The sequence below is a fragment of the Belonocnema kinseyi genome, chromosome 3, assembly GCF_010883055.1.
Source record: "Belonocnema kinseyi isolate 2016_QV_RU_SX_M_011 chromosome 3, B_treatae_v1, whole genome shotgun sequence".
Lineage (NCBI taxonomy): Eukaryota > Metazoa > Arthropoda > Insecta > Hymenoptera > Cynipidae > Belonocnema > Belonocnema kinseyi.
In genome coordinates, this window is record NC_046659.1 from 84,740,158 (window position 1) to 84,765,838 (window position 25,681).

General features: G+C 26.8%; 2 protein-coding genes and 1 long non-coding RNA gene across 5 annotated transcripts in view; 2 read left to right on the forward strand and 1 right to left on the reverse strand.

Moving 5' to 3' along the window:
- LOC117168681 (U3 small nucleolar RNA-interacting protein 2) overlaps window positions 1-10,925 on the forward strand; it is a 14,583-nt gene extending 3,658 nt beyond the window's left edge. Inside the window, exons 4-8 of the mRNA XM_033354354.1 lie at window positions 21-248; window positions 333-445; window positions 5,151-5,347; window positions 5,425-5,762; window positions 10,603-10,925. Coding sequence (XP_033210245.1) covers window positions 21-248; window positions 333-445; window positions 5,151-5,347; window positions 5,425-5,762; window positions 10,603-10,835 — 1,109 coding nt within the window. The 3' untranslated portion in view covers window positions 10,836-10,925. The remainder of the gene's footprint in view (window positions 1-20; window positions 249-332; window positions 446-5,150; window positions 5,348-5,424; window positions 5,763-10,602) is intronic.
- The window catches only part of LOC117168684, a 100,939-nt gene extending 75,304 nt beyond the window's left edge, over window positions 1-25,635 (reverse strand). The window contains exons 1-2 of the long non-coding RNA XR_004466538.1: window positions 25,302-25,635; window positions 21,455-21,507 (exon numbers count right to left, since the gene is read on the reverse strand). This is a non-coding gene — a long non-coding RNA (uncharacterized LOC117168684). The remainder of the gene's footprint in view (window positions 1-21,454; window positions 21,508-25,301) is intronic.
- On the forward strand, window positions 14,389-16,150 carry LOC117168683 (low molecular weight phosphotyrosine protein phosphatase-like). Of its 3 annotated transcripts, none has more exons than XM_033354356.1 (4): window positions 14,389-14,504; window positions 14,664-14,854; window positions 14,933-15,094; window positions 15,978-16,150. In XM_033354356.1, the coding sequence occupies exons 1-4, from the start codon at window positions 14,435-14,437 to the stop codon at window positions 16,059-16,061; spliced, it is 507 nt and encodes a 168-aa protein (XP_033210247.1). In that variant the 5' UTR covers window positions 14,389-14,434; the 3' UTR covers window positions 16,062-16,150. The 3 variants fall into 3 exon arrangements, with proteins under 3 accessions (XP_033210247.1, XP_033210248.1, XP_033210249.1); XM_033354357.1 differs by having other exon boundaries at window positions 14,691-14,854; XM_033354358.1 differs by having other exon boundaries at window positions 14,733-14,854.
- Window positions 25,636-25,681: the final 46 nt, after the last annotated feature.

Genomic DNA, 25,681 nt, shown 5'->3' on the forward strand with positions numbered 1-25,681 from the left:
TAAATTTTCTGTTCTTTTAGAGAAAGATAGGGAGGAGTTTGAAAAGGGCGCAATCGCGACACGTTTGCGTGAAGAATACCTGGAGGAAAAAGGGCGATTGAGAAAAGTTGTAGCGAGTAGCTACACAGGACACGGTGAACCAATTATTTTGAGATACAAGCAACATAGAGAATCTATTACATGTTTGTGTGTTTCTGGTGATGGAAAGTTTCTCTACTCTGGTTCTAAGGATGGTACAATCGTCAAATGTATGCATTTCATTTAATTTTCTTAATTTTTAATATTGTTTTTTAACGTTCTAGGATTTCATTCAGTTATTCATCTAATTTTAGGGGCGTTATCAGACCGATCCAAAGTAAAAATCCTGAAAGGAAAACGGAAAAAGGATGACAAAGGTATCAAGTCTGTCAGCTGCATGACAGTCAGCACAGATGATCAATTTTTGGTAAGTCATCGCAATTAAGAATCAATTAAGATTTGAATTTTAAGAAATTAAATTAAGAAAAAGGCGATTTTATTGAAAAAAGGGAGTAAAAGTTAGAAGTTGGATCGATTAGAGGCTTAAAAAGGTCGCATAAAATGACAAAAGAACTGCTGATGGAATTTCGAAAGAAATCCACAAAAATTAGCACCAAATTTTGAAAGACAATGAAAAAAAAACATCAAATACTGAATGACTGACATAGCGATAACTTTCTTTGTTTAAGATTATACAGGGAACTCTCCTTGATTTTTCTAAACCTTGAAAACCTGGAAATCTTCTTGATTTTTTCACGAAAACCTAGCATTTTAATTATAAGTTTTTTGCCTTTATTCTTGTAAAACAGTAATTTTATCGAAATTCGAAGAGTCATTAAAATTTTTTAGCCTATTATGAAAGAAACATCTCGTTTAGAACAAATCTTGCTGCTGAACATTTTTTTATTTGTCAAGATATAATTTATCTTTTGTTTATCACAGAATAAATAAAGTTATTTCAAGGCACTTTTTGTTTAGGTGTTCAACTTCGAAATTATACAAATTATTAGTTTAAAATTTAAATGTTAATTAAGTTTCAGAATTAGAATAAGCCATAGCCATACAACGGATTTTTCGAGGGGTTGACCAGTCGGTTTTTGAGTGTAGAATAAATATCAAATAAATATTTCACAGCAATTTCACAAACATTTTATAACTTTAAAGATTTAAAGAATTTCAAAGATTTCAGAAAGGATACAGTACATTAGATTTCAAAGACAAATTTTACAAACATTTCAAAATATTTCACAAAGATTTCAAGGATTTCAAACATTCGAAAAAGGCGTGTACACTAGATTAAAAAGTTTTCACAAAAATTTCCCAAAGATTTCGAACATTTCATAAAGATTTTAAAACTTACAAAAGAGTTTAAATATTTTTAAAAAGGTACATTAAACCACATTTCTAAAATTTAAAAACATTTTAAATATTTTAAACAATTTCAAATTTTTTAGACGATATCAAAAGATTTCACAAAAGTTTCAAACATTTCATAAAACATTCATAAAGACATCAAACCAATACGAGAATTTCAAAGATTTCAACAAGGGTGCAGTACAAAAGATTCCTTAAATATTTTAAAGAATTTTAAGGATTTCAAAACATTTCAAGAATTTCAAAGATTCCAACAAGGGAATCTGGTACACTAGATTTCAAAGTGTTCAAAACATTTAAAAGTTTTTTGATGTTTTCAAAAGGTTTCAACAAATTTGAGAAGATTTGAAAAGGTTTTAATAATTTCAAACGGACCGAAAAGATTTCATGAAAAAATATCAAAGAAACATTTCAAAGATTTTATAAAGATTTAAAAAAATGTCACAAAGTTTTCGTAGATTTCAAAGCTTTCAAGGACTTAAAAGATTTCTACAAGGGTACAGTACAACAGATTTTTAATTTTTTTAAATATTTCAAATATTTTAAACGATATCCAAATTTTTTATAAGATTTCAAAATATTTAAAGAAGATCTCAAATATTCCAGTGATTTTAAACGATTACAACAAATTTCATAAAGATTTCACAAATATTTAAAATATTTTATTGATTTCAAACGAATACAAAAGACTTAGAGAAGATTTCACAATTTCTTCAAAGAATTCATAAGGATTTCAAAAGATTTAAAAAATTTCAAAGATTTTTGAAGATTTAAGAAGACTTCAATGATTTTAAACAAACACAAAAGATTAAAGAAAGAGTTCACAAAGATTTCAAGAATTTCAAAAATTGTACAAAAGCTTTGAAAAATGCCAAAAGATTTCTCAAAGATTTCACCGAAATTTCAAGCTTTCAATAAGGTTTGTAATACTTCACAAAGATTTCGAAAGATTTCAATGATTTCAAAGACATTACAAAGATTTAAAAATATTCCTAAAGATTTCACAAAGACGACTCATGTTCGCAAAAAATTAAGAATTTGTTTATTTAAGATTCGGCATTCTTTAGAAATGTTTGGTCCATAAAAAATGAAATGGCTCATTTTTTACGTGTAAGAAAAACGTTTATTTCATTATTTGATGTAAAAAAAACTGAGACCTGGAAAATTTTGATTTCTTAGCCTGGAAAAGACCTTGAATTTTGTTCATAGAAATCGCTAGACACCCTGTTATAGAGTAAATAATTATCTTTGATTTCCAAATATTATAGGAACAATCAAAATCAACTTTGAAGTTTTTTAACAATCGTTTTATTTTTTCTGAAATGTGAAACTTTTCAGTTTGAATTATTTTTGAATGAGAGAATTCTATCATTTACATTGATTTTTAACCTCGGGAACATACATTTTGCATATTTTAAACTTGATATTACTGAATAACTAAGGCTTTAAGTTTGAGTGTATATACTTTGAATTTGAAATTATTCATTTTCTAATAATTCAGAAATGCAGCACAAAATACTTTCGAAACAGGGGGAACGCTTAAAATTCCTGAGGTTTCAAGTCGAAATATATTGCATTTTTCAACAAACTAGTTGAATTTCCAAACAAAAGTGACGTATTTTTAACAAAAGGATTTAGTTTTAAAGTTAAAATGTCAAATAATTTAGAAAACAGTTACCTGTTAGGCCTAGAAATCGAAATTTTTAATCCAGATAGAAGAATTTTCAATTTACATAAATCTTCAAGCAAATAGTTGAAAAAATTAACCAAACAGCTGAGAATTTTTTGAATTCTCAACCTACGAAGATGAATTTTCAATCAAATGGTCGAATTTCCTAACAAAAAAGGTTAAACTCCAATCAAATAGTTGAATTTTCAAGCCACAAAAAAGATTTTTTTCAAATGGTTGAATTGTCAAGCTAAAATGTTGAATCTTCAATAAAAAAATATTTTTAACTAACAAAGATGAATTTTCATTAAAATTGTATAATTTTGAAGCAAAGAGCCGATTTGTTTAAGAGACCAGTGGAATTTTCAACAAACAAGTTAATTTCCAATCACGAAACATGAATTTTTAACCAGAAAATGTTATCCATAAATTATGCATTTTCAATCCAGAAACACGAATTTTCCAACTTAATAGTCGACAGCCACAACTAACATGCGGCGGTTTACGTATTTTAACACATATTATAAAATTATTACAAGTTAATTAACATTCCTATTTATTTATAACAGGCTTGATAATCTTGTTCCCCTTTTCCTTTTTTTTAAAGGCAAACTTATAATTAAAAAAACTTAACCAGAAAATTCATTAAAAAAATTAATTATTTTGTTAAAAGTTCAACAATTTTGGTAGAAAAATCAACTATTTGGTTCAAAATTAATCTGTTTCATTGAGGATTCAACTACTTTATTGAAAATTCGTCTCTTTTTGGATGAATTCAACTGTTTTTAATTGAAAATTATAATACTTTATGGTTAAAATATCAACTATCACATTTTTTGTTAAAAAGTCATGTTTTTTAGTTAAAAATCCAACCTCTTGAATAAAAGTTGAACTGATTTTTTAAAAATTCATTTTTTTGGTTGATAATTAATCATTTTAATTGAAAACTCATCTCTGGTTGAAAAGTTGTATTATTTGGTTGAATACAACTGTTTTTATTTTTTAAATAATTTTTTGTTATTAAAATATCAAGTGTTACATTTTTCGTGAAGAATTAATCTTTTTGTTTACATTTTTTTAAATTCGTTTTGTTGTCTTAAAAATCCAACAATTCGCTTGAAAATTTTTTTCTTCTTTGAATGAAGATTCATCTCTTTGATTGCCAATCTAAATTTTTTGTAGAACAATAACCCTTTTCTTGAAAATTCGTATTTTCAGGTTGAATATTAAACTTTTATGTAGAAAATCTATTTTTTTGTTTGAAAATTTAACAATTTTAGATGAAAATTTCTTCTCTTTGGTTATAAATGCTTCTATTTTGTTGCAAATACAATATTTTTACCTGAAATATTAGGGTTTTGAAGAATTTAAATTTAATATTATTACCTACATTAATTTTATTTAAAAGCATTTTGTCTACTATTTTCATGAAAAATCTCCTGTTTTCCTGTTTATAGAGAATTTTTGACTACGAAATCTCTATAAAAGTTCTTTTAATTTGCAATTACAGAATCGATTTATATTTCGAGTTTAGTTTCTGCATTTAATCGTTAGCGCTTTTTCGCTGTCAAAGATGTCTTGAATTTCTGTTTATGATTCTTAGAAAATTAATTGTAACCTAGTAAAAAAAATCAGGAAAGGTGAAAAATTGGATACGTAATTCTTGGAAATTTAAATAATAATCGCATTCCAATAAAAACCAAAAATCTAACCATTTGAATTTGGACAAAAGGCTCTTAAATGTCTATATTCAAATTACAAAAAAAAAAAAAAATAAAAGCAAAGCAACCTCCAAATCCCCGTCCTTCTTTTTTCTTGTCTTTAAAAATATTTTTCTTAAATCACAATCAAAAAAACATTTATAACAAATTTACGAACGTTTTGGTGTTCATTTAACACCCTTTTCAAGGCAATAAAATTAATATTATTAATTAACAATTAATTTATTTCCTCTTTATTTTGGATTTTCGTGAAATTTGAATGTAGCCATTCAAAAGTGTGTTTGTCCAAATTTGATCGTTATTTTTAATTTGTTTAAAAGAATTTCGTAGTAAAATTAAGATTCAAACATGATTTATTTTGAATAAAGGTGGTAGGAGATAAAGCTTCGAAAAACGTAATGGTATTTTCGGCAGCCGACTTAACCCACAAAAAAGATCTTCAAGGCCACAGAGCTCCAATTTCTGGTGTAGTTTTTCGAAAAAACACGCATACTTTGTATTCTGCATCCGAAGACAGAAGCGTGAAAGTTTGGAACTTGGATGATATGGCCTACGTCGAATCTCTGTGAGGAAATTGAAAATATATTTTGTATTCTGAACTTTCCTATTTCTGTTATTTAATAACATATTGTTTAATTGCAGATTTGGCCATCAAAATGCTATCACTTCCATAGACGCTCTTTCTCGAGAACGTGCCATAACGAGTGGTGGTCACGATGGAAGTATAAGGATATGGAAAATCGTCGAAGAATCACAGTTAATTTTTAACGGCCACGGTGGAAGTATAGATGCAGTAAAACTCATAAACGAAGAAAATTTTCTCAGTGGTGGTGATGATGGTCAGCTGAGTGTATGGGGTGCTTTAAAAAAGAAACCGCTATGTTCAGTTACTGAAGCTCACGGAAAGAATCCAGAAAATGGATTACCTAACTGGATTTCCAGCATTGCTACGCTTTTAAATACAGATTTAGTCGCCTCGGGTAAGTAATCAATGAATTTATAAATCTGAAATCATTTGAATGCACTTTAATTCAGCAGAAATCTCAAAGCCTCGGACCCTATCATAACATACCGAAAAATATTCTTAATGATTTTCATTTTAAAACAAAAATTGAATTGCACCAAACAAAACGCATTTTTAATCAAATAGATGACGCCTCAACTAAAACAAATTAACTTTCAACTAAACTGTTGCATTTTTAACTGAAATAATGAGCGTTGTGCAAAGCATTTAGATTTTCAACCAAATAGTTCAATTTGCATATAAAAAGATGAATTTTCTACCAAAAAAGATGAGTTCTCAACAAATCATATATTTTTTTGAACAAATAATTGAATTTTCAACCAAGAATATGAATTTCCTACCAGAAAAGACGTATTTGTAACTAAATGGTTCAGTTTTCAACCAAAAAGATTAATTTTTTACTTAAAAATACGAATTTTCAACAAATTTTCGATTGAATGGTTTGAACAATGGATGTGATGTTACTCTAAATTTTATTTCATTAATTTGTATTCAACATTTTTTTCATTTCTAAAATCTCTTATCTAAGTAATTGAATTTTTTAACAGAAATATATATTCATAAAAAAAACGAATGTTCTACAAAGCAGTTTAATTTTGTATCATAAAGATGAATGTTCTACCCACCTGTTGAATTTTTAGACCAAAAAAATGTCTTTTAAAGCCAGAAACACAAATCTTCTTCCAAAACATGAATTTTTTAGTTAAGAAATTTAATTTTTAACAAAGAAAACAGATTTTAACAGAAATGTTTCATTTTCAACCAACAAAATGAGATTTCTACAAGACAATTTAATTTTCAACAAAGCACATACATTTTTAACCAAATACTTGAATTTTCAATCAAAAATATTAATTTTTTTTTACCAAAAAGACGTATTTTCAACAAATTACACAAATAAATATTTTGAACACTGTCTGCGATGTTATTCAAAATTTTCCTTGATAATTTTTAGTTTACATTTTTTTCGTTTCTAAATTGTTTCCTAAATTGAATGCTTAAACTAAAAAAGATCAATTTTTAACCAAAAATATAGTAGTTAACTTTTCATGTAAGAAAATTAATTTTCAATTGGAAAACGAATTTTCTACAAATTTGTTTAGCTTTGTACCAAATAATTGAATTTTAAGACCCAAAAAGACGAATGTTCTACAAAAAGTTAAATTTTTAACCCGAGAATGAACAGGGCCGCAGGACAGGGCCGCTGGACCGGGAAACCGGGAATTTTTGTAGGCAGGGAAAAACCGGGAAATGACAGTGCATTTTTTTTACCGGGAATTTCACAAATTTGCAGAAGAAAAATCTGTTCATGTTCGATTTCAACAATTAAAAAATAATTAGCTGAATTTTTATGTTTTTCAATTATGCTATTATTTAGCTTACAATGCGTAATTAAAAATTTTTATTTCTAAGCTTACATTTTTAATTTGAAGAATTTAAAAATGCTTTCTTAAAGACTTGAACAAATAAAAAATAAAAGCCTTTGATGTTGAACATTTTTGACAAAAAACATTTTTATTTGATAAATAACTTTTTTTTTAAATTTATCTGTACTTTAAGTAATAAAAACTGAACAAGAACGATTTTAAACCAGTTTCAAATCTACGAATTTTCAGATTTTAACGTTAAAACTTAAACGGTTTCATTTTGAAAGTCTTAGTCATTAAACAAATGTGAACGTGTGACTGAAAGTTTATTAACTATTTTCAACTTAAAAATTAATTTATAATAATATATTCTTAATTGAAGAATTGTATTAAATTAAAAACATTGTTTTAGTTCAAAATATTCCATTTTTAACGCATTCAATCTGAAATTTTTAATTAAAAAAAAAAGATTAATTATTTAATATTTAGCAATATTGGAATTTTTATTTAAGACAAGTAAATTGAAACCAAATATTTAAAAGTAAAGAATCTTTAACTGAATTAAAAATGAACATTTGTAGAAAAAATATGATTAATTTAAAGAGATATTTAGGAGTTTTAAAAAGATTGAAAATTGTCATGCAAATTTTAGAAAGTTTTCTTAAAATCTTCTAGAATATTTTTTGAAAATTTTGTTAAAGTCATTCAAAAACTTTTTAAATATTCGCTTAAAATAATTTTTCAAAATGAAAAATTATTATGAATTTTCCTAGGAATCTTAAGAAAATGTTTTTATTCTTTTGAAGCCTTTCACAATTCTTGAAAAGAATCTAATTTTTTTGTTTAAAATCTGCGAAAATCTACATTTTTTTTATATTAGGCTATCATTTCAAGTTTTATATTAAGTTGGAATCTTTTCGTAACTTCTACATATCTCTTAAAATTACTCAAATTTCGCCTACAAATAATAAATGTAATAAATTTTGAAAATTTTAAAGTTCATTCATTGATTTTCTAATTTAGAACATTGAAAATGATAACGTGGATTTATAGTTTTTTATATTGAAAAATTTTAGTATCTTCAATTTTGTATGCGTAAATTATTGAACATTTTATACAAATTTTTTAAATAAAAAACTTTTAAATTTCAATTTTAAAAGTTCAAAATTTAACAGTTCCACTTTGAGTGCTTTCATTTGCAGCTCAGTTTTTATTACCTCAAGTGGATTTAAAAATGCACCGCTTTTTAGAGAAATTTGATCTTTTTTTGATAAAAATGCAACTATTTAATAGAAAATTCAACTATTTTATTAAAAGTTAATTCTTTTTGGTTGAAAAAAATCGTCTTTTTGAATTGACAAAAAATGTCACTAAAAGATTTTTACAAAATTTTAAATTGATTAAAATTAAATGTTAAAAATTAATAATCAGTATAGCTTTAGTGTTTCATTTTTTTTAAATTTCGTCGAACGTGAAAAATGTTTGCGAATTCGGAAAAACCGGGAAATGACCGGGAACTTATTTCGTCGATTAAAATGGCGACCCTGAATTTGTAAAAAAAAAAAAAAACAGGAATCCTGAATTAGAACCGAATAATTTTGAACAAAATAGTTGCATCATTTACTAAGAAAATTTATTTGTTACCAAATAGCGCATTTTTCAATCAAATCGTTCAATATCCGTGTCAAAATAAGAATTTTTTAGAAACAACTTAATTTTCACCAAAGAAGTTAATTTAAAACTAAGATTAATTTTTAACCAGACTATTGCATTTTGAATAAAAAAAATGAAATTTTTACAAAAAGGGACGAATTTTTAAACCAAAAAGATGAATGTTCAACAAAATATTTGAATTTTCTACAAAATAGTTCAATTTTGAACCAGTCTCTAAATTTGAACCAAACAATATGGATTCTTGACGAAAAATTTTTTAATAGACTTTAAGTGGAAAAACGAGAAAAAGAGGTTAAAATTCATTTTTAATATATTAAAATTATTAGGCTAGAATACTCGAAATTTTTCTAAGAAATAAATGTAATTTTCGATTACACATAAGTTTAATATGTGATAAATGTTATGACACAATTTTGTCAAGTTTGTGACACTTTTCACACTATTTTTTATCTCTGAGGTGAGCTTAAAGTCTTAAAATGATTTAATTGAGAATCAAAAGCAGCATGGAACTAAGGTTCCGTGGATCAAAAATAATGTTTTTAAATTCGCGATTTTCAGAGTTTTAAATTGGTTTTAAGCTGGTTTAAATTGGGGTACTATATAATGGGCCCAGTTTTTAAAAATCTGGGAAGATTTCAATATTTTCATATTTTCCAGGACAAATTCTCATTTTTATTTAGTTCAAAAAACTAAAATAATTTTTAAAGCTTTAAAAACTATTCTATTTTTTTGAGCATATAAGCTTTCGTTTTCAATTCCACTTTCTTTAATTTTTATCAGTTAAATATTCAAACTTCAATTTTTTAAAATTGGATTTTCATCTTTTAAAAGTTGAATTATCAATTTTCTTCAATTTCCAACAGTTGCAAATCCAATTTTCATTTTTTTTACAATTTTACACAGTTTAATCATTACTTTGTAAAAATTCTAGAATATTGATCATAGAATTTTCAAAATTTGAAAATCCAAATGTTGCAAATTAAAGAAAATAAAAATTGAATTTAATAAATAAACGTTTCAATTTTTTTTAAATGTCGATAAAAGTTATTTTTCGAATGTTCGCTATTGGCAAATAATATTTGAAAAAATAATAGCGATACAATGGTTTCTCCTTGTTGGGTGGTTAGAAATTTATTCATAGTGATATTAAATAATCCGAAAAATCATTTTAGCTTTAAAGTTTTATTTAGGACCTAAATAGATTAGTTTAAAATTGGTCAAATAAAAATGTCTCCATTTTTTATTTGTATGATTTAAAAATAAAATTTGAGACGCAAGAAATTATATATTTACGATCGCTAAATAAATATGTAATTTATAGCTAAGTCTCTAGAAAAGTTCAAACAAATGCAAGTTAAAATTTTACAATTCAAACTCGAGATTACTTTCCGGTCCGAAATTAACCGCGTGACTCAAGTACTGTATTTTCAAATGTAGTATGTTTAAAGAGAAAAGGGGATGTTTTTCTAGAATACGGGGAAAAAAGATACTTGTTTAAAACAGTGTAAATGCAGTGGAATATGGGAAATACTGTGATCGCAAAATGAACAATTGTATTTTCAAATATCATATATTTAAAGGGAAAAGGGGAAAGTTTTTCGAGAATAGGAGAAAAAAGGGTAATTAAAAAAAATTAATCTGAAATTTCAAGTGTTTGAACCCCTTCTAAAAATCCAATTATATTGGGCTTTCTATCTTTCTTAATTATCAGAAGGAAAGTCGAGTATATTAATGCAAAAATAGGTTCTCTTTCAGGTTCCGGAAATGGCGTCGTTAGACTTTGGCAGTGTGGCGACTCGTTTCGGAGTCTGAATCCACTCTTCGACGTCGAGGTCAAAGGATTTATAAACTCACTGGTGTTTACCCCAGATGGAAATTATCTTATAGCTGGAGTTGGCAAGGAACACAGACTGGGAAGGTGGTGGCATTTGACAGAGCCGAAGAATAGTATAGTTTTAATACCGTTAATTCACAATAAAAGTAAGTGATAATTTCCAGTTGTCAACTGTAATGCTGAATTTACGTCTCTAATGTTAGAGATGTTTCTTACTGTAAAGTTAACTACTTTTAAGCGAGATTGGTATTACTTCTGTAAAATAAATCTATCTTTTTTAATATTCAAACCGGACCTTAAACATCTTTCATAGGTTTTAAGTAGGGTAAACTAATAAAAAAAAGGTACAGACCTCAGACTCACGCTATTATCGACACTAATGCTACTATTTTCTCTAATAAACAAAATGAAGGCCTTTTTTAGGCTCTCTAACACAACTCAAGTCAATTTTCTGAAACTGTCGGTTCAAACTCAAAAACTACACCCCCCAAACAAAAGTACTAATTAAGTGCAAGAAAAAGTATTGGCATCAGTTTGGAATATTTTCTAGCTGCATGAAAACATCAGAAACTTTTCCAAAAACTACCCCTAACACTCGAAAACCACCCCGTAAAATAATTTGACATTGAACTAAGAATAAAGTATTATTACCGGTTTTTGCTTTTCTCGTACCGAGCACAAAAAGTGTATGCTTTGTACCAGAACTAAAGGCTCATTTAGTACACAAAAACGGTTGCCACCGACTAATGTACTTTAAAAAAGTGACAAAAGTGACTAATGTTCATACAAAAGATGCCTGTTATGTTAGGCTGGTTCAAAAACGCTTTTTTTAGACAGCACCCCCCCCCCCTCCTCCTCCTCATTTCATTCCAAATCCAAAAAAAGAAAATACCAAATTTTTTTATTTTAACTTTTTTGAGTTTTTGGAATAATTTTGTAGGATTTGAACAAATGTCACGGGACAGTATATGGGCTTGTAGAGAATTATCCAATGAAGAATTTCATGTATCAGACATATGGGTTTGACATCCCTAACACACCCCCAAGGGTACCTGAAAACTACCCTTAAAACAAAAAATTTCAATTTTTCATGAAATCAATCTTTTAAGCACTGTATTCTTATCTTTTTTCACTTAAAATTATTAATATTGGTCTAGTGAAATATTTATTGTCATTGGTTATTAATTCTTAATTATTTAAACAAATGGAATTTGTTTAAATAATTTCTTTATGTTCGTTTTTGTGCCTAAAAATTATTACTATTGGTCTAGTGGAATATTAAATTATTACAACCTTACTTTTGTTTTTAAAACAAGATTTAGATTTATAAGCCTATATTTGAAACTAATAGTATATTAAACCCATATTCACAATGGGAGCAGTTCGGAAGTCATTGTTAAAATTGACGGAAATATATTTTGCTCCTGCTTATTAGAAAGCGAAGTCTAAACATAAATTGAAATAGTACTAGTACAAATAAATATAAATATATTAAATACTATATAATAATATATTAAGTATTAAATAAATCTAAAAGGTTTAAAAACTCTAAAATGACCCTTTTATTGAAAAAAGTGACTTAAGTGACTGAAGCAACCCTACCCAAAAGCCAAAATTTCGGGCTCTACATTTTGTTAAACAAATGCAGAACCCAATGATTGGGCTCGGTCCGAGAAAAGCAAAAACTGATGTACTTTATTCTCGGTTTAATCAGAAATTCTTTTACGGGCTGGTTACTTTTTCTTGCACTTTATCAGTAATTTTGATTTTGGGGTAGTTTTCCAATTTTTAAGGGATGGTAATGGAAATTTGATTTTCGTGTGTTGGAGAGCCTAAAAAGAGCCCTTAATCCTGATGTACTCACTTATATGATTTTAGGGAATTTATTTTCAAGGATTGTAGTGTATTTTTTCAGTGAAAGAGGTTGTCTTTGTTAAGTTGCGCCTAGAGCAATGGAAGAGCACTAAATAAGCCCTCAATTCCTGTGAAAGAAAAAAGTTGATGCAACAAATATTTTTATCATGATAAAAATGTTGCGTTGGTTTTCATCACACCTTCACGTTTTGAGACCATCAAAAATATTCCTAACAAAAATTTCATTTTCCAGCAAAACTGTACGAGATATGAAAACAATGGTGAAAAATTTTAATAAAAATAAAAAATTCCATGCTGTAACCAAACTATAGAAGATACAAAAAATAACAAAAAGAACAAAATTGATTATTTGAAAAAGAGCAACAACTTCGTTGTTAATCATTCTTTGACACATTGCATGTTTTTTTTTAATCTTTAAAAAAAAATCTTTGGAAAAACGATACGATATACGAAAAAAATGACCAGACAAAAGTTATTTACCCAAAAAAGATCTAGAAATTTGTTATAAATCATTTTTTGATAGAACGCGCAGTTTTTGTTTTAATTGTAAGAAATTTTATTTAAATTAATATTTTTGGATAAAGAAAATAAGGTAGGAAAAAATAAATACACAAAAGTTGTTGATCAAAACAGATATCAAAATTTTTGATGAATTATTTTTTGTTAGGACGCATAGTTTTTGTTTTAATTATAAAAAATGACATTGAAAAAAATTTAAATTGTTGTAAAAGCGAACCAGATATGAAAAAAAATGAATGGACAAAAATTGTTTAGCAAGAAAAGACTGACAAATCGTTTTGGCTAAGACACACAGTTTTTATTTTAACAATAAAAAATAAAATTGAAACAAGAAATAGATTGTTTTGGAATAGACACACAAGCAGCAATAAAATTTCAATTAGCAGAATTAAAATCATTTGCCTTAATCACATCTACAAATATTATAGTAATAATAAAAAAAATATTAAAGTACAATAATAAAAAAATGGTATATGTAATACAGTTGAACAAAATATGGAAAAGTGCACGTTTCAGACAAATTTTAACCGAACGCGAAGCATAAGATACGTTATGAGAATATGTTCGTTAAAGTCGAACGAGCTTTAACAGAAGAGAATTCACAACCATAAAATTATAGTTGCCAATGAATTTATCTTTAATTTTAAAAAACGCGCCTCAACTTTTTTCTTTGCTAAATGAGCCCTAAATTCTAGTTGAGGGCATACATTGTTTGGGGGTGGTGGTACTTCCAAGTACCGATGTTCACACAAAAAGAGGCTTTTCATGTGAGTGCTGTGTATAGCAACACTTATCTACTGAAAAATTTCGATTCAGGTACACATTTATTTTAACGGCTTGAATTTGCACGATCATTCCTATATAGTTTAGTATGAAATTAATCAAATTAAAAAAAATTATAATTAATTATGATAAATAATTCTGTAAGTTATAACAAGCGGTCACAGCTCGTAGCATATTCTAGTTTTTAATAAAATAATTTTGCGAAGGTAAAATGTTTTTCGAGAATAGGGGAAAATGAGGAAACGCAGAGGAATAGGGAAAAGACTCTGTGCCCTAAAGATAGAAAAACTAAAGTTAATTACTTTAAAATGTTATTTGATCAAATTTGATATCACATTAAATTATACACTTTGGAATGAGTTTAATTTTACCACTCTTTAGATTGATACAAATTCGGAATAATTTTCGAATATCGAAACAAACATAATGTATTTTACGTGCATTTGAATCTATTTCAAAGTCAAACTGGTTTGAGATTATAAATAACGCAATGTGGCAATTACTTCCCCGAACTATACAGTAAGCTCTTATATTTAGATTTAGCGGTGCGATAACAATTAAAAATCTCTGGTAAAAATGATGCCAGAAGGGGAACCAGTTAAGCAATTTAAAAAAGAGAAAAAAAGAGTACTCATGATTTGTTTAGGTGAGTTGGTTTATATTTATTTTTAATTTTATTTGTGCTAACCTTAAAGTCCACGGTAGAATTTTTTTACTCCGATAAAACCTAATTTTATCCCGATTAATCATATAAAAGTATGTCCTTTTATAGACACTTTAATTATTTTTTCTGGCATGCTAATAGGCAATACTTGTCGATCGCCTATTGCAGAAGCAGTGTTCAAAAACCATGTTAAAAAATTGGAATTAACAGATCACTGGGAGGTAGACAGTGCTGCACTCGAATTATATCACATTGGAGAAAGTCCAAATGAAAGGGCTATAGATATCCTAGCGAAAAACGGAATCAAAGATTATGATCATGTAGCAAGATGCGTAAGTCAAATAATTCTAAGAATTATATCGTAAAAAAATATATGCAATTTAAACTTGACTTCTTTTGTATATTTATAGATTCAAAATAAAGATTTTGAGGATTTTGATTGGATATTAGGAATGGATGATTATAACATAGGACGATTGAATGAACTAAAACCAAAAAATAGTTTAGCTCGAGTGGAATTGCTTGGAAAATATCATCCAAGCGGAGAAATTATCATAGAAGACCCTTATTTTGTGAGCAAAATTTTTGAGTGCCAAAATATAAAAGTAACATTATTGTTCAGGGTGGCCGTTTTAACTGAGGAAAAAAATCCCAGTTCGCCAACTAAAGCACTCAAAGTGGAACTCTTTTAAATTTTTAACTTTTAAAATGGAAGCTTTACAAATTTTTTAATTAAACGCTCAATAATTTACACGTTAAAAATTAAAAGTTTTAATACTTTCCAATTGAGCAATTTAAAATCAAATGCCGTTAAACTGCAAAATTTTAAACTTCTATAAATTGAACAGTTCAAAGATATCTGATTGAAAAATATAAACCCACACTATCATTTTCAATGCTTTAAATGTCTAAATTTAAACTAATCCTCCCTTTCAACTTAATTTAACTCGATACAAATCTTAAGAATAAAAAATAATTCCTCTTCCGATTCAGGAAAAATTAAGACCAAATTTCATCTCTTTCAAACTGAAATCTCGATAAAAATCTTGAAAATATAAAAATATTTTCCTCTTCCAATTCAGAAAAACATTTAAATATAAATATTCTACCCTTAAACTGATTGAAAATATATTATTTTAAATGGCCTTTTCAATATAGAAATAAAAATAATCAAAGTTTCACCCGTCCAATTCAATAAAAATCGTAAAAACAAAAAAGAGTATCTTGCAATTAAAAAAAAAATTAAAAAACAAAAATTCCGACCAATCACAAATCACCAAAAAATAATGTTAAAAATCATGTGATATTAAATTTACGATATTTTAAATGATTGGAAAGATTTTTCTTTTTAAAATTGGTAAAATTCCCATTAGAAAAATAACTTCACTGTCTTTCCCTGTTGAGTGGCCGCCCTGTCTTTATTGGGTATTTAATTTAATATTTATCTTTTTTTAGAGCGAAGACAAGTACAGTTTTCAAAAAGTTTACGAGCAATGTGCCTTAAGTATTAAATCATTTTTAAATGAAGCTAATGAGTGAAGTTTGTTATTCCTTTTAATAAGTTCCAATAAGCTAATTATAAGTTTATTGATATTTTTTGAATTATTAAGGGACAAAATTAAATTCAAAAGTAAAAAAATGTATGTGAGAACTTATAAAATAAAAGTAAAATCACGAATCGTTAGATGTACTTTATAAATTGGGGAAGTAGTTGTAAACTAAGTAAATTTTTTGCAGATGAGGGCCAACTAATTTTTAATTGGGTACTTTTCTCATAAATGGATCAATATTTTTCAAAATGGATAAACAGTTTATAAAATGGTAAATTGGCAATGAAATTGGTAATTTTTTCACAATGGAGTAATATTAGTAAAATGGGCAATAGTTTGAAACATGCAAAAATGCTGTAAACTGGAAATTTTGTTATCAAATGTAATATAATATTTGTTCAGTGGTTAAATATAATTTTTTTAACATTCCATTATAAAACATATATTTTTTAAATACTTGTAAAGTAGTCAAATTTATAAGATATGAAAATATTTATCTTTCAAGTATGCGTAAGATTACATAAAACACTTGTCAGAAATAAAAGTGAAATCAACATAGTGACAATAAAAATGTTATCAACAGCAATTTATTTCAAAATAAATAGCTGTTAACAGAAGTTCCTCTTTTCATTTTTGTGGCTCTTCGGCATACAGCCTCTTCTTTTTCAGACAATTGACTAAATGAAAAATCATAATTTTGCTATAGATTAATCGTTATAACTGGTCTAATTAAAAAAAGTTTCTTTTAATTTGTAATTTTAGCTCTATTATAAATTTTTAATAAGAATTTCAATGCTAACTCAATATTCCGAAAATATGAATAAAAAATGTCAAACAATATTTAAGTATATTTCAAGAATTGTGATTCGGAACAGAGAAGTCTGTGAAAGAATTATACATCTGATTTGGAACAGGGATTGTTTTTATAATTCTTTATGGGAATTTTTTTATATTTAATTAATTCACTCCCCGTCAAATTTATAATTTTTTACGTGAATGGGGGAGTTTAACACTCACTAGAGTGCGAAATCTATTCGGGTCCGAGCCCTGCGAAAATTTAAATTTAATCAATCAAAAATAGCTTTTCTTATTAAAATTATTAATAAAAGTGTATATTTAATTTTTAAAATAAAGTAAAAGAGTAAGTCATTCAGTTTGTAGAGAAAAAATTTAATATTTTAATTACTATTCACTTTTTCTTGCATAATTCTAAATTTTAAAAACGTAACATTATTGTCTGCATAAAAAAATGCAAAGTATGTGTTTTGATAAAATTCTCTATTTTATCTAACTAATAGTAGAATTGTGAACTAATAAGGATAAATTTTGAACCAAAAATGAAATAATTCCACTTTCCGTTTCTACTAGAAAGGCCATAAAGATGAATTTTCAACGAAAAATTGAATATTCAATATTCCAATCAAAAAAGATTTGAATATTAAATAAAAAAACATTTGAATTTGTAAAAAGACAAATCTTAAATGAAATACTTAATTATTAAGTTTAAATACTAATAATGAAAAATTTGCAATTAAACAGTATAATTTTCATCGAAAAAAATGAATTTTCAACTGAAAAAAATTGTAACCAAGAATGAAATAGTTCAATTTTCAGTTAAAAAATAATTTTGAATCTAACAAAAGGAGGTGTGAACAAAATAGTTAAGTCTTCGACCGTAAATAATTAATTTTCAGCCAAAAAGATAAATTTTCAAACGAGAAGATTAATTTTTCATCCAAAATCGAGTTTTCAACTAAAAAATTAATTTTTGACAAGTAAAATTAATTTTAACGAAGTTGTTAAATTTTCAACCAGCGAAATGAATTTTAAACCAAAATGAATACATTTGCAAACAAGAAGTATAATTTGGTTAAAAAGTGTAAATTTTCAAACACATAGTGAATTTTCAACTAAAAAGATCCATTTTCAAGAAAAGAAAAACGAATTTAAAAAATATATTTACCAAAGAGATGAAACATCAACCGATAAAACGTTAATCAAAAATAGTCGAATTAAAAAAAAAAGAAGACAATTTTTCTCCTAAGCAGTTGACTTTTTAATTTTAAAATATGGTTGTTTTAGATTTCGCTACAAAAAATAGTAGAAAACTTTTGAATGAATGTATGAACAATCTCTTTTATTAATAATTTGTATAAAAAAAGCTATTCTTCATATATTAAATTTGAATTTTCACATAACTCTGAGACGATCAGCTTGCGCACTCTGGTGAGTGGTAAACTCCCCCATTATTTTGTATTTCTTTTATTTATTCCCGGTCCAATTTCTGTCATTAATTAAAAATATAGTTATTACCTTTTTCCAAAATCTAGAAGAAGTAAGTTTCAAATTGTGATAAATTCTGACTTTGAACTAATAATCATCACTCACTGATTCACTACTCAATGATTATTATTACAATTATTATTACTGACTTGAACTTTTCCAAAATTTCCGTTCCATTCAATTATATTTCCGTTCCAAAACAATTATATTTATTTTCCAAAAATACCTGGTTGTAAGTCAGAATTATATTTAATTATAATATTTTCTGTTAAAAGAAAATCAATCTTCAAATTCAGAATTATCATTCTTTTACAAAATTCTGTGTTCCAAGTCCGAATTGTAATTATTATGACTAGAAATTATCTAATGTTTCAACTCGAAATTAGAGAAATAAAATAATTTAAATTATATTTAATTAGCACATTAGTACATTCAAGAGAAAAATCCTGGTCACCCTATCACGTTCCCGGACATTTGCCGTGTTTTTACTCTAGAAATTATAATAGATTAATTAATAGTGAATTAAACTACAATGATATAGAATAATAATGAACAAATTAATATTGAACATTGGATTATTTTTGCTTTTAAAGAAAATTTAAACTAACAATAATGTAAACAATATTCTATACTATACGTTTTTGGGACAAAAATTGAAATTGAAATTTAGTTACCCGCAGATTTTAATTAAATTTTCTATGATAAAATAGGCATGAATCATAAATACTTTAATTATGTAGAAAAATGGGATGCACATTCTCATAGCACGCTGGGCGCGCGGCTCGCAAGTTTGAGCGAGCCTAGGGCGCGCAACTGTTGGTTCTCGCGCTTCGCGCTCGATAATATATTTATCTCGCGCTCCGCACTAGATCTTTGTATGTTACATACACTTGTGCACAGGTTTTTTAAAACTAAATGACAAAACAACGACAACAGTAATTTGTTGATAGTGACTTCTTTTTTGTTAAAGCTCCTTCGGCTTTAACGAAAACATTCTCATCACGTATCTCGTGCTTCGCACTCGAATTTGTATCTCAACGTGTATATCATTTCCATAAATGTATATTATTACAATGTATATTATTAATTCAATTTTCAAACACTGAATTCGCTCATTTCCAATTTTATGTTTGCGATTTAAACGTAGCTCATACGGTTTACACATCAGCCTTGCCTTTTGTTAACTTCTAAATTAAATCCTTACCTCAGTGACCCACGAACCTTCGATTAATGTGGTTTTGGGGTGGGCGGGAGGGGGGGGGGTGTTAGTTTCAACCAAGAGTCATAGCTGGTTAGTGTTTTATGCTGAGAAGTTCAATCAACCTTCAACAGCGTTGTGTTAGATGGAGTTCATATGATCTCATTTTCACATTCCCGGCCCACAGTGGGGAAAAAATGACATTTTTGGTTTAAAATAACGTACAGCCAACAAATATTGTGCGATTTGAACAAAAAAATTTGAAAAAAGCTGTTAAGATTTCCAAGAGAGTTGTCGAGCCTGATTTTTCAACAGGTTTTCAATTTTTTATAAATAAACAAATATGACGAAAAAATGGCCATTTTATATATTTGACGTTCCCGGTGCTCGTCAATAACAGGAAAAGTGTTGAAATCGCCTAAGTTTCACAGAGTAATATTAGCTTAAGATGTTCCAATATTATATATTAAACAACAAAATTTTTTACAAACAAATTTTTTGTTGAACAAATGTTTTTTATGATTTTCCATAATCATACGTTTTTTCTATTTATATTGCAAGACAGATGCCCCACCAATGTATTTGTCTATTAAATGTGTTTAAAACAATCACAAAATTGATCAAAAAATTATAAATTTTGCTAAAGTTTTCATGAAGTTACCAATTAAAAAAGTTCACATGGAAAACTATTCAAATCTCTTGCAATATTACTTGAAAAAACGTATATTTATGGAAAATCTTAGACAAATTTTTTTCAACAAATAATTTGTTTATAATTTTTTTCTAAATTGCCTAATATTGGAATATCCTCAACTAATGTAACTCTATACAACTAAAGCAATTTTAACAATTTTCCTGTCATTGACGAGCACCGGGAACGTCAAATAGAAGAAATGGCCGTTTTTTCAGCATTTTTATTTATTTATAAAAAAAATTGAAAACCTACTTCAAAAATCAAGCTCAATAACTCTCTTAGAAATCTTATTAGCTTATTTTAATTTTTTGTTGTCCAAATCGGTGAATATTTGTGAGCTGTACGTTATTTTGAACCAAAAAGTCATTTTTTTTCTCACTGTGCGGCCCTCCTGTAGGTACGGAATAAAAAACTTATTATTTTAATTTTATTTTTTTAAATACATTAAAATAATTGCAGATCTTTGAAATACTGTCAAATAGATCAATGGAAAAATGTAATTTTTGATTATTTTTTTATGCTGTCAAAATTTGAATTTTCGATTTTTTAAGAAAATTCAAAAAAGTTGTTATGATAATCTTGTAGGGCATCCAAAAAGAAAGATTTTTCTTCTCTTAACTTTTTTTCATATCGTGCGTTATTTGGCTTAAAATGTTGATTTTCGTGTGTTTTATGGAAAGTTGTAAATGCTATAACTCTGGTAAATTTTGGTTTTATAAAAAAAAAGTCATTAGGATAAATTGTTCGTCTGTTTAAATAATATGGATACCCACACAGAAAAATTTTGAAAAAAACTGGTCTCAAAAATTTTCAAAATACGCTCACTTTTTGAATTTTCATCCAAAATGGCTGGCTAACGAACTTAACCTTTATTTTAGGACACTAAAAGAGTATACCAAAGGCTAATCCAATCTGTCAATTTTTTCGAAAGTTATCGTGCTTACAATCTAAAAATCTACAGACACACACACACACACACACAGTATGATAGACACATTCGTAAAAACATGTTTTTCGGATTCAGGAGGTCTCAAAACGTGGACATTTGACATAAACGGGGGGTTCAAATTTTACACAAATCCGATACCTTCTCTTGATGAGAATGTAAAAATATAAATGGAGAAAACTCAGTCGTTAACAAAGGCAATAAACCTTTTTTAACGGGTTATTTCAACTTTTAAATAATACAGATCAAAAAGGAACTTACTACTTCACAGATTCGACAATGGCACCTGCACTCAGCTTCCTATTCTTCAGACTCTGAAAAAATACAATTTTGGTTAATTAAATATATTTAAAAAATCCAACAAAATAAATCACGAATCAGGCAAAAAAAGTACATTTTTCCTATTTCTTCACTGCCCGAGAATCTTGAAGGTCTTGATAATCCCAAATGGCACTGAATCACTGATACTTTTCTTTCGAAACATTAGGCATAAATTTTGAGATAAAAAAAATTGAGTGCAAGTTTAAAATTATTTGCATACCTGAGTTTAGAGCTTAAATTGAATAATTTTCATTTTCCCAGACCATTAGAAATTATTCTTTCATCAGACATCAAAAAACTTATACAAAAAATTTTGTTTATCCGTAAATTACGTGGGGGAGGGGGAATTATACGTAAGAAAAATGATTACTAAACAAAAAAGTTTCTTTTTCAAACAAAAAGATGAATTTTACCCAAAAAAAAACAATTTTCTATAACTTAGTTAAATTTTTAACCAAAAAGATGGATCTTCAACCAAATACAACGAATTCTCAACGAAGTAAATAATATAAATTCTCAAGCGAAAATGGAATACATATTCAGTTGCAAAATTAATTTTTATTAAAAAAAACGAATGTTAAAAAAAATAGTTTAAATTTCAACCAAAGAAATTAATTTCGTTATAAAATTTTGAATCTTCAACAAAAAGAAAACGCATTTTCCACCCAAAATGACAAATTTTTAACCGAATGTTTGAATTTCCCAAAAGAAACATAAGTTCTGAACATTTAAATTATCATTTAAAAAATACTTTTCAGCCAAATAAAGTTTTAACCAAATAGACAAATTTTCAACTAAACATGTGAGTTTTGAACAAAGAAGATTACATTTTTATCAAAATAGTAGAATTTTTCACCAAATAGTGGAATTTTTAAACAAAAAAGATTAATTTTCAACAAAAAAGGACAATTTTTGTACAAAATTCTTAACTTTTCAACAAAATAATAAAATTTTGAACCACAAGATTAATTAATTCTCAAGCAAAAAAATTATACATTCGGAAGGAAGTCTTACTTCTTGTGAGCAGATTTTCTTTTATAAATATAATTTTCGTAAGCTTCCACGCGTATTTAATTGCCAGAAAAAATGTAAAATATTCTATTTTATTAATCAGGATTATAATTTGAATTATACCGACTAATATTAAAAAATTTTAATTAGTGTTATAAATTTTAAAAGGAAAGATTTTTGGTGCTTTTCGTTTTTTATTCAGAAAATCCATGTCTTTATTTATCCGCGAATGTTTATTTTATTTAACAACGACACAGACACCTAAAAATAAAATTATTAGGATATTTTTTATAATATGATAATGCAGAAAAAATCCCGGTTTTTCACGGTCATGGAAATTAAAAAATTCGAAATTTTGAAGCTGAACTTTTTTTTCATTTGAAGTAATAAAAACTAAACTGCAAATTATATGCACTGAAAGTGGAAGTCTTTCTTATTTAAAAGTTTTAATATTGAAGCTTAACAAATTTTTAAATTAGACATTTGTAACTGAAATGCTCAATAATTTACACGTTTAAAATAGAAGCTTTTAAGAAGTTTTAATTTAGAAAAACAAAAATATCAAGGATTCCATTTTTTTTAACTTAACACTTTCTAAACTAGAATTCGAATTATTTTTATTTAAGTCATTTCGAATTAATAATTGTTCTACTGTCATTTATACAACAACATTCAACACTTCACGTACAACTTAAAAATGTGTTAAATGAGAAAATTAAAATTATAACGTTTGAAGTTTAAATTAAGCACTCTGAAAGTTTAAATATTATACTATAATAATATTTCTAGAGGATTTAAAATTAAATGGAAATGAAAATCTTGAATCGAAATAGTTCAATTTTGCCGTTAAGATCTGTAAATTGTTTCATTTTGACCAGATTTAGAATTTCTCAACATCATTGCAATACGAATTTTGAACTTTTAAAACTGATTTTTTTTTCATTTTAAGCAATCAAAACTGTACTGCAAATTAAAGCACTTAAACTGGAATTCTCTTGAATTAAACATTTAAATTTAGCAAATTTTTATTTCAGAAACTTTAATTTTAACGCTCAATAATTTACACGTTAAAAATTAAAGCTTTTAGTACTTTCCAATTGAAAATTTTTTAATTAAATATCATTCATTTAGAAAATTTTTAATTTTTATTAACTGAACAGTTCAAAGATTTTTGGTTAAACAATATAAATCCACGCTATCATTTTCAACAATCAAAGTCAAAACTAACCCTCACTTTCAACTCACATTAGTGCAAATTTTTAAAATAAAATATGCTTGTCTTCCAATTCAGTACAAAATTTAAAATAAAAATTTCCATCTTTTACCTAAATGTTTAAAATATCAAACTTGCTTCCCTTCCACTCAGTAAAAATGAAAAAATTGCCCCTTCCAATCCAGAAAAACAAATAAAAACCTAAATTTCCCTCCTAACAACTCACTAAAAATGTTCAAAACAAAAAGTAGTGCCTCCTCCAGTTTAGAAAGACTTAAAACCAAAATTTCCTCGCTTCCAACTTAATGGAAATCTTTAAAATAAAAAATGTTCCTTTTCCAATTCCAAATAAAATTAAAACCAAAATTTCTTTTATTACAAATCAATAAAAATCTTAAGAACAAAAATATCACTTTTACAATTCAGAACAATTTTGAAAATAGAAAATTTCTCCGTTCTACCCCAAAAAATGTTAAAAATAAAAATTTCACCTCTACCAATTAAAAAAAAGATTGAAAATGAAAATTTTCCCCCTTCAACTCAATAAGAATGTTAAGAAGAAAAAATGGCATCTTGAAATTCAGCAACAAAATAAATAACCAAAATAAAAAATAAATAAAAATCTTCAAAATAAAAAAATATCCTCTTTCCATTCAGAAAAAATTTCCTCCCTTCCAACTTAATAGAAAGGTTTAAAATACAACATTTCAAGTGATTATTTGCACTTGGTCACAGATAAAACAAAAATTAGTTTAATCCCAATAATTCCAATTCATAAAATATTGAAAACCGAATTTTCTCCTTCCCAGCTCGACAAAAATCTTAAGAATATAAAATCTCTTTTCCGCCAACTTAACAAAAATTAGAACTAAAATTTCCTCGTTTCGAACTCAATAAAGATATAAAAAAGAAACAATAGTTTATCTTTCAATTCGAAAAAAATTAAATACCAAAAGTTCACTCCTTTGTTTTAAAATTAGAATTTATCCATATTTTGAGTTGATCAACTTGAAACGTTTTTTATGCATTTGTTTGATTGTAAACGCTTTTAATTTTAAGTTTTTAAAACAGCATTTTTTAATTCTTGAAATTGAAAATGTATGCTTAAGAATAAAGACCGAAAATTGAAATTTTTCAAATAAAAGATTTTAAATCAGACATTGTGAACTGAATGATTTCACAATTAAAAAAGTTATTATTTGAATTAAGCATTAAAAAATTGAAATCGAACTTCTTTGAAATTGCATTATATCGCGTGATATTTCGAGTGATTGGATAGATTTTTCTTCTAAAAATTTGTGAAATTCGCCATCAAAAAAATAAATTCACTCTCATTTTCCTGTTCTCCAAAATTCCGAATTATCTTAAGGTCCATGTAAAACATAGTTTACAAATTTTTCTAGATATGAAGTACAAAAAACTAAATAACTTCCGCACAATAATATTTTTAAATAACGTTAATTTGAAAATTTGGATAAACCAATAGATTAAAAAAATTTGAATAATATACTTTATATTTTATGAAATTTTCATGCAAGAAAAAACTCTAAAACTTATACTTACCAAATTCAAACTAAAGAGTAGAAATGTACGATCAGATATATCAAAATATGGCAAAACAATTTTCCTAAACAAATTCCGAATTATCAGATTCCTAACAACTTCCCGCCAGAAATACGATTCTCGAAATCATCACAGAAAACTCAGTTTCAGACTTGTCACTCACAATGAAAAACTGCACTCGCAACAAATCTGTATAAGCTTACTAGATTCATGAATTTTTGTCTTAGAAACTGAAATGAGACTGATTTTTTGACAAATATATGCGATGTCACTTCACATCCCTAACCCCGAAACGCGAATAACGAAAAAAAGCTGGGAGCGGATGCAGTTTTTCAGATTAGCACCCGGTCCCGGCGAAATCCCGCGGTTGTACCCAAGAA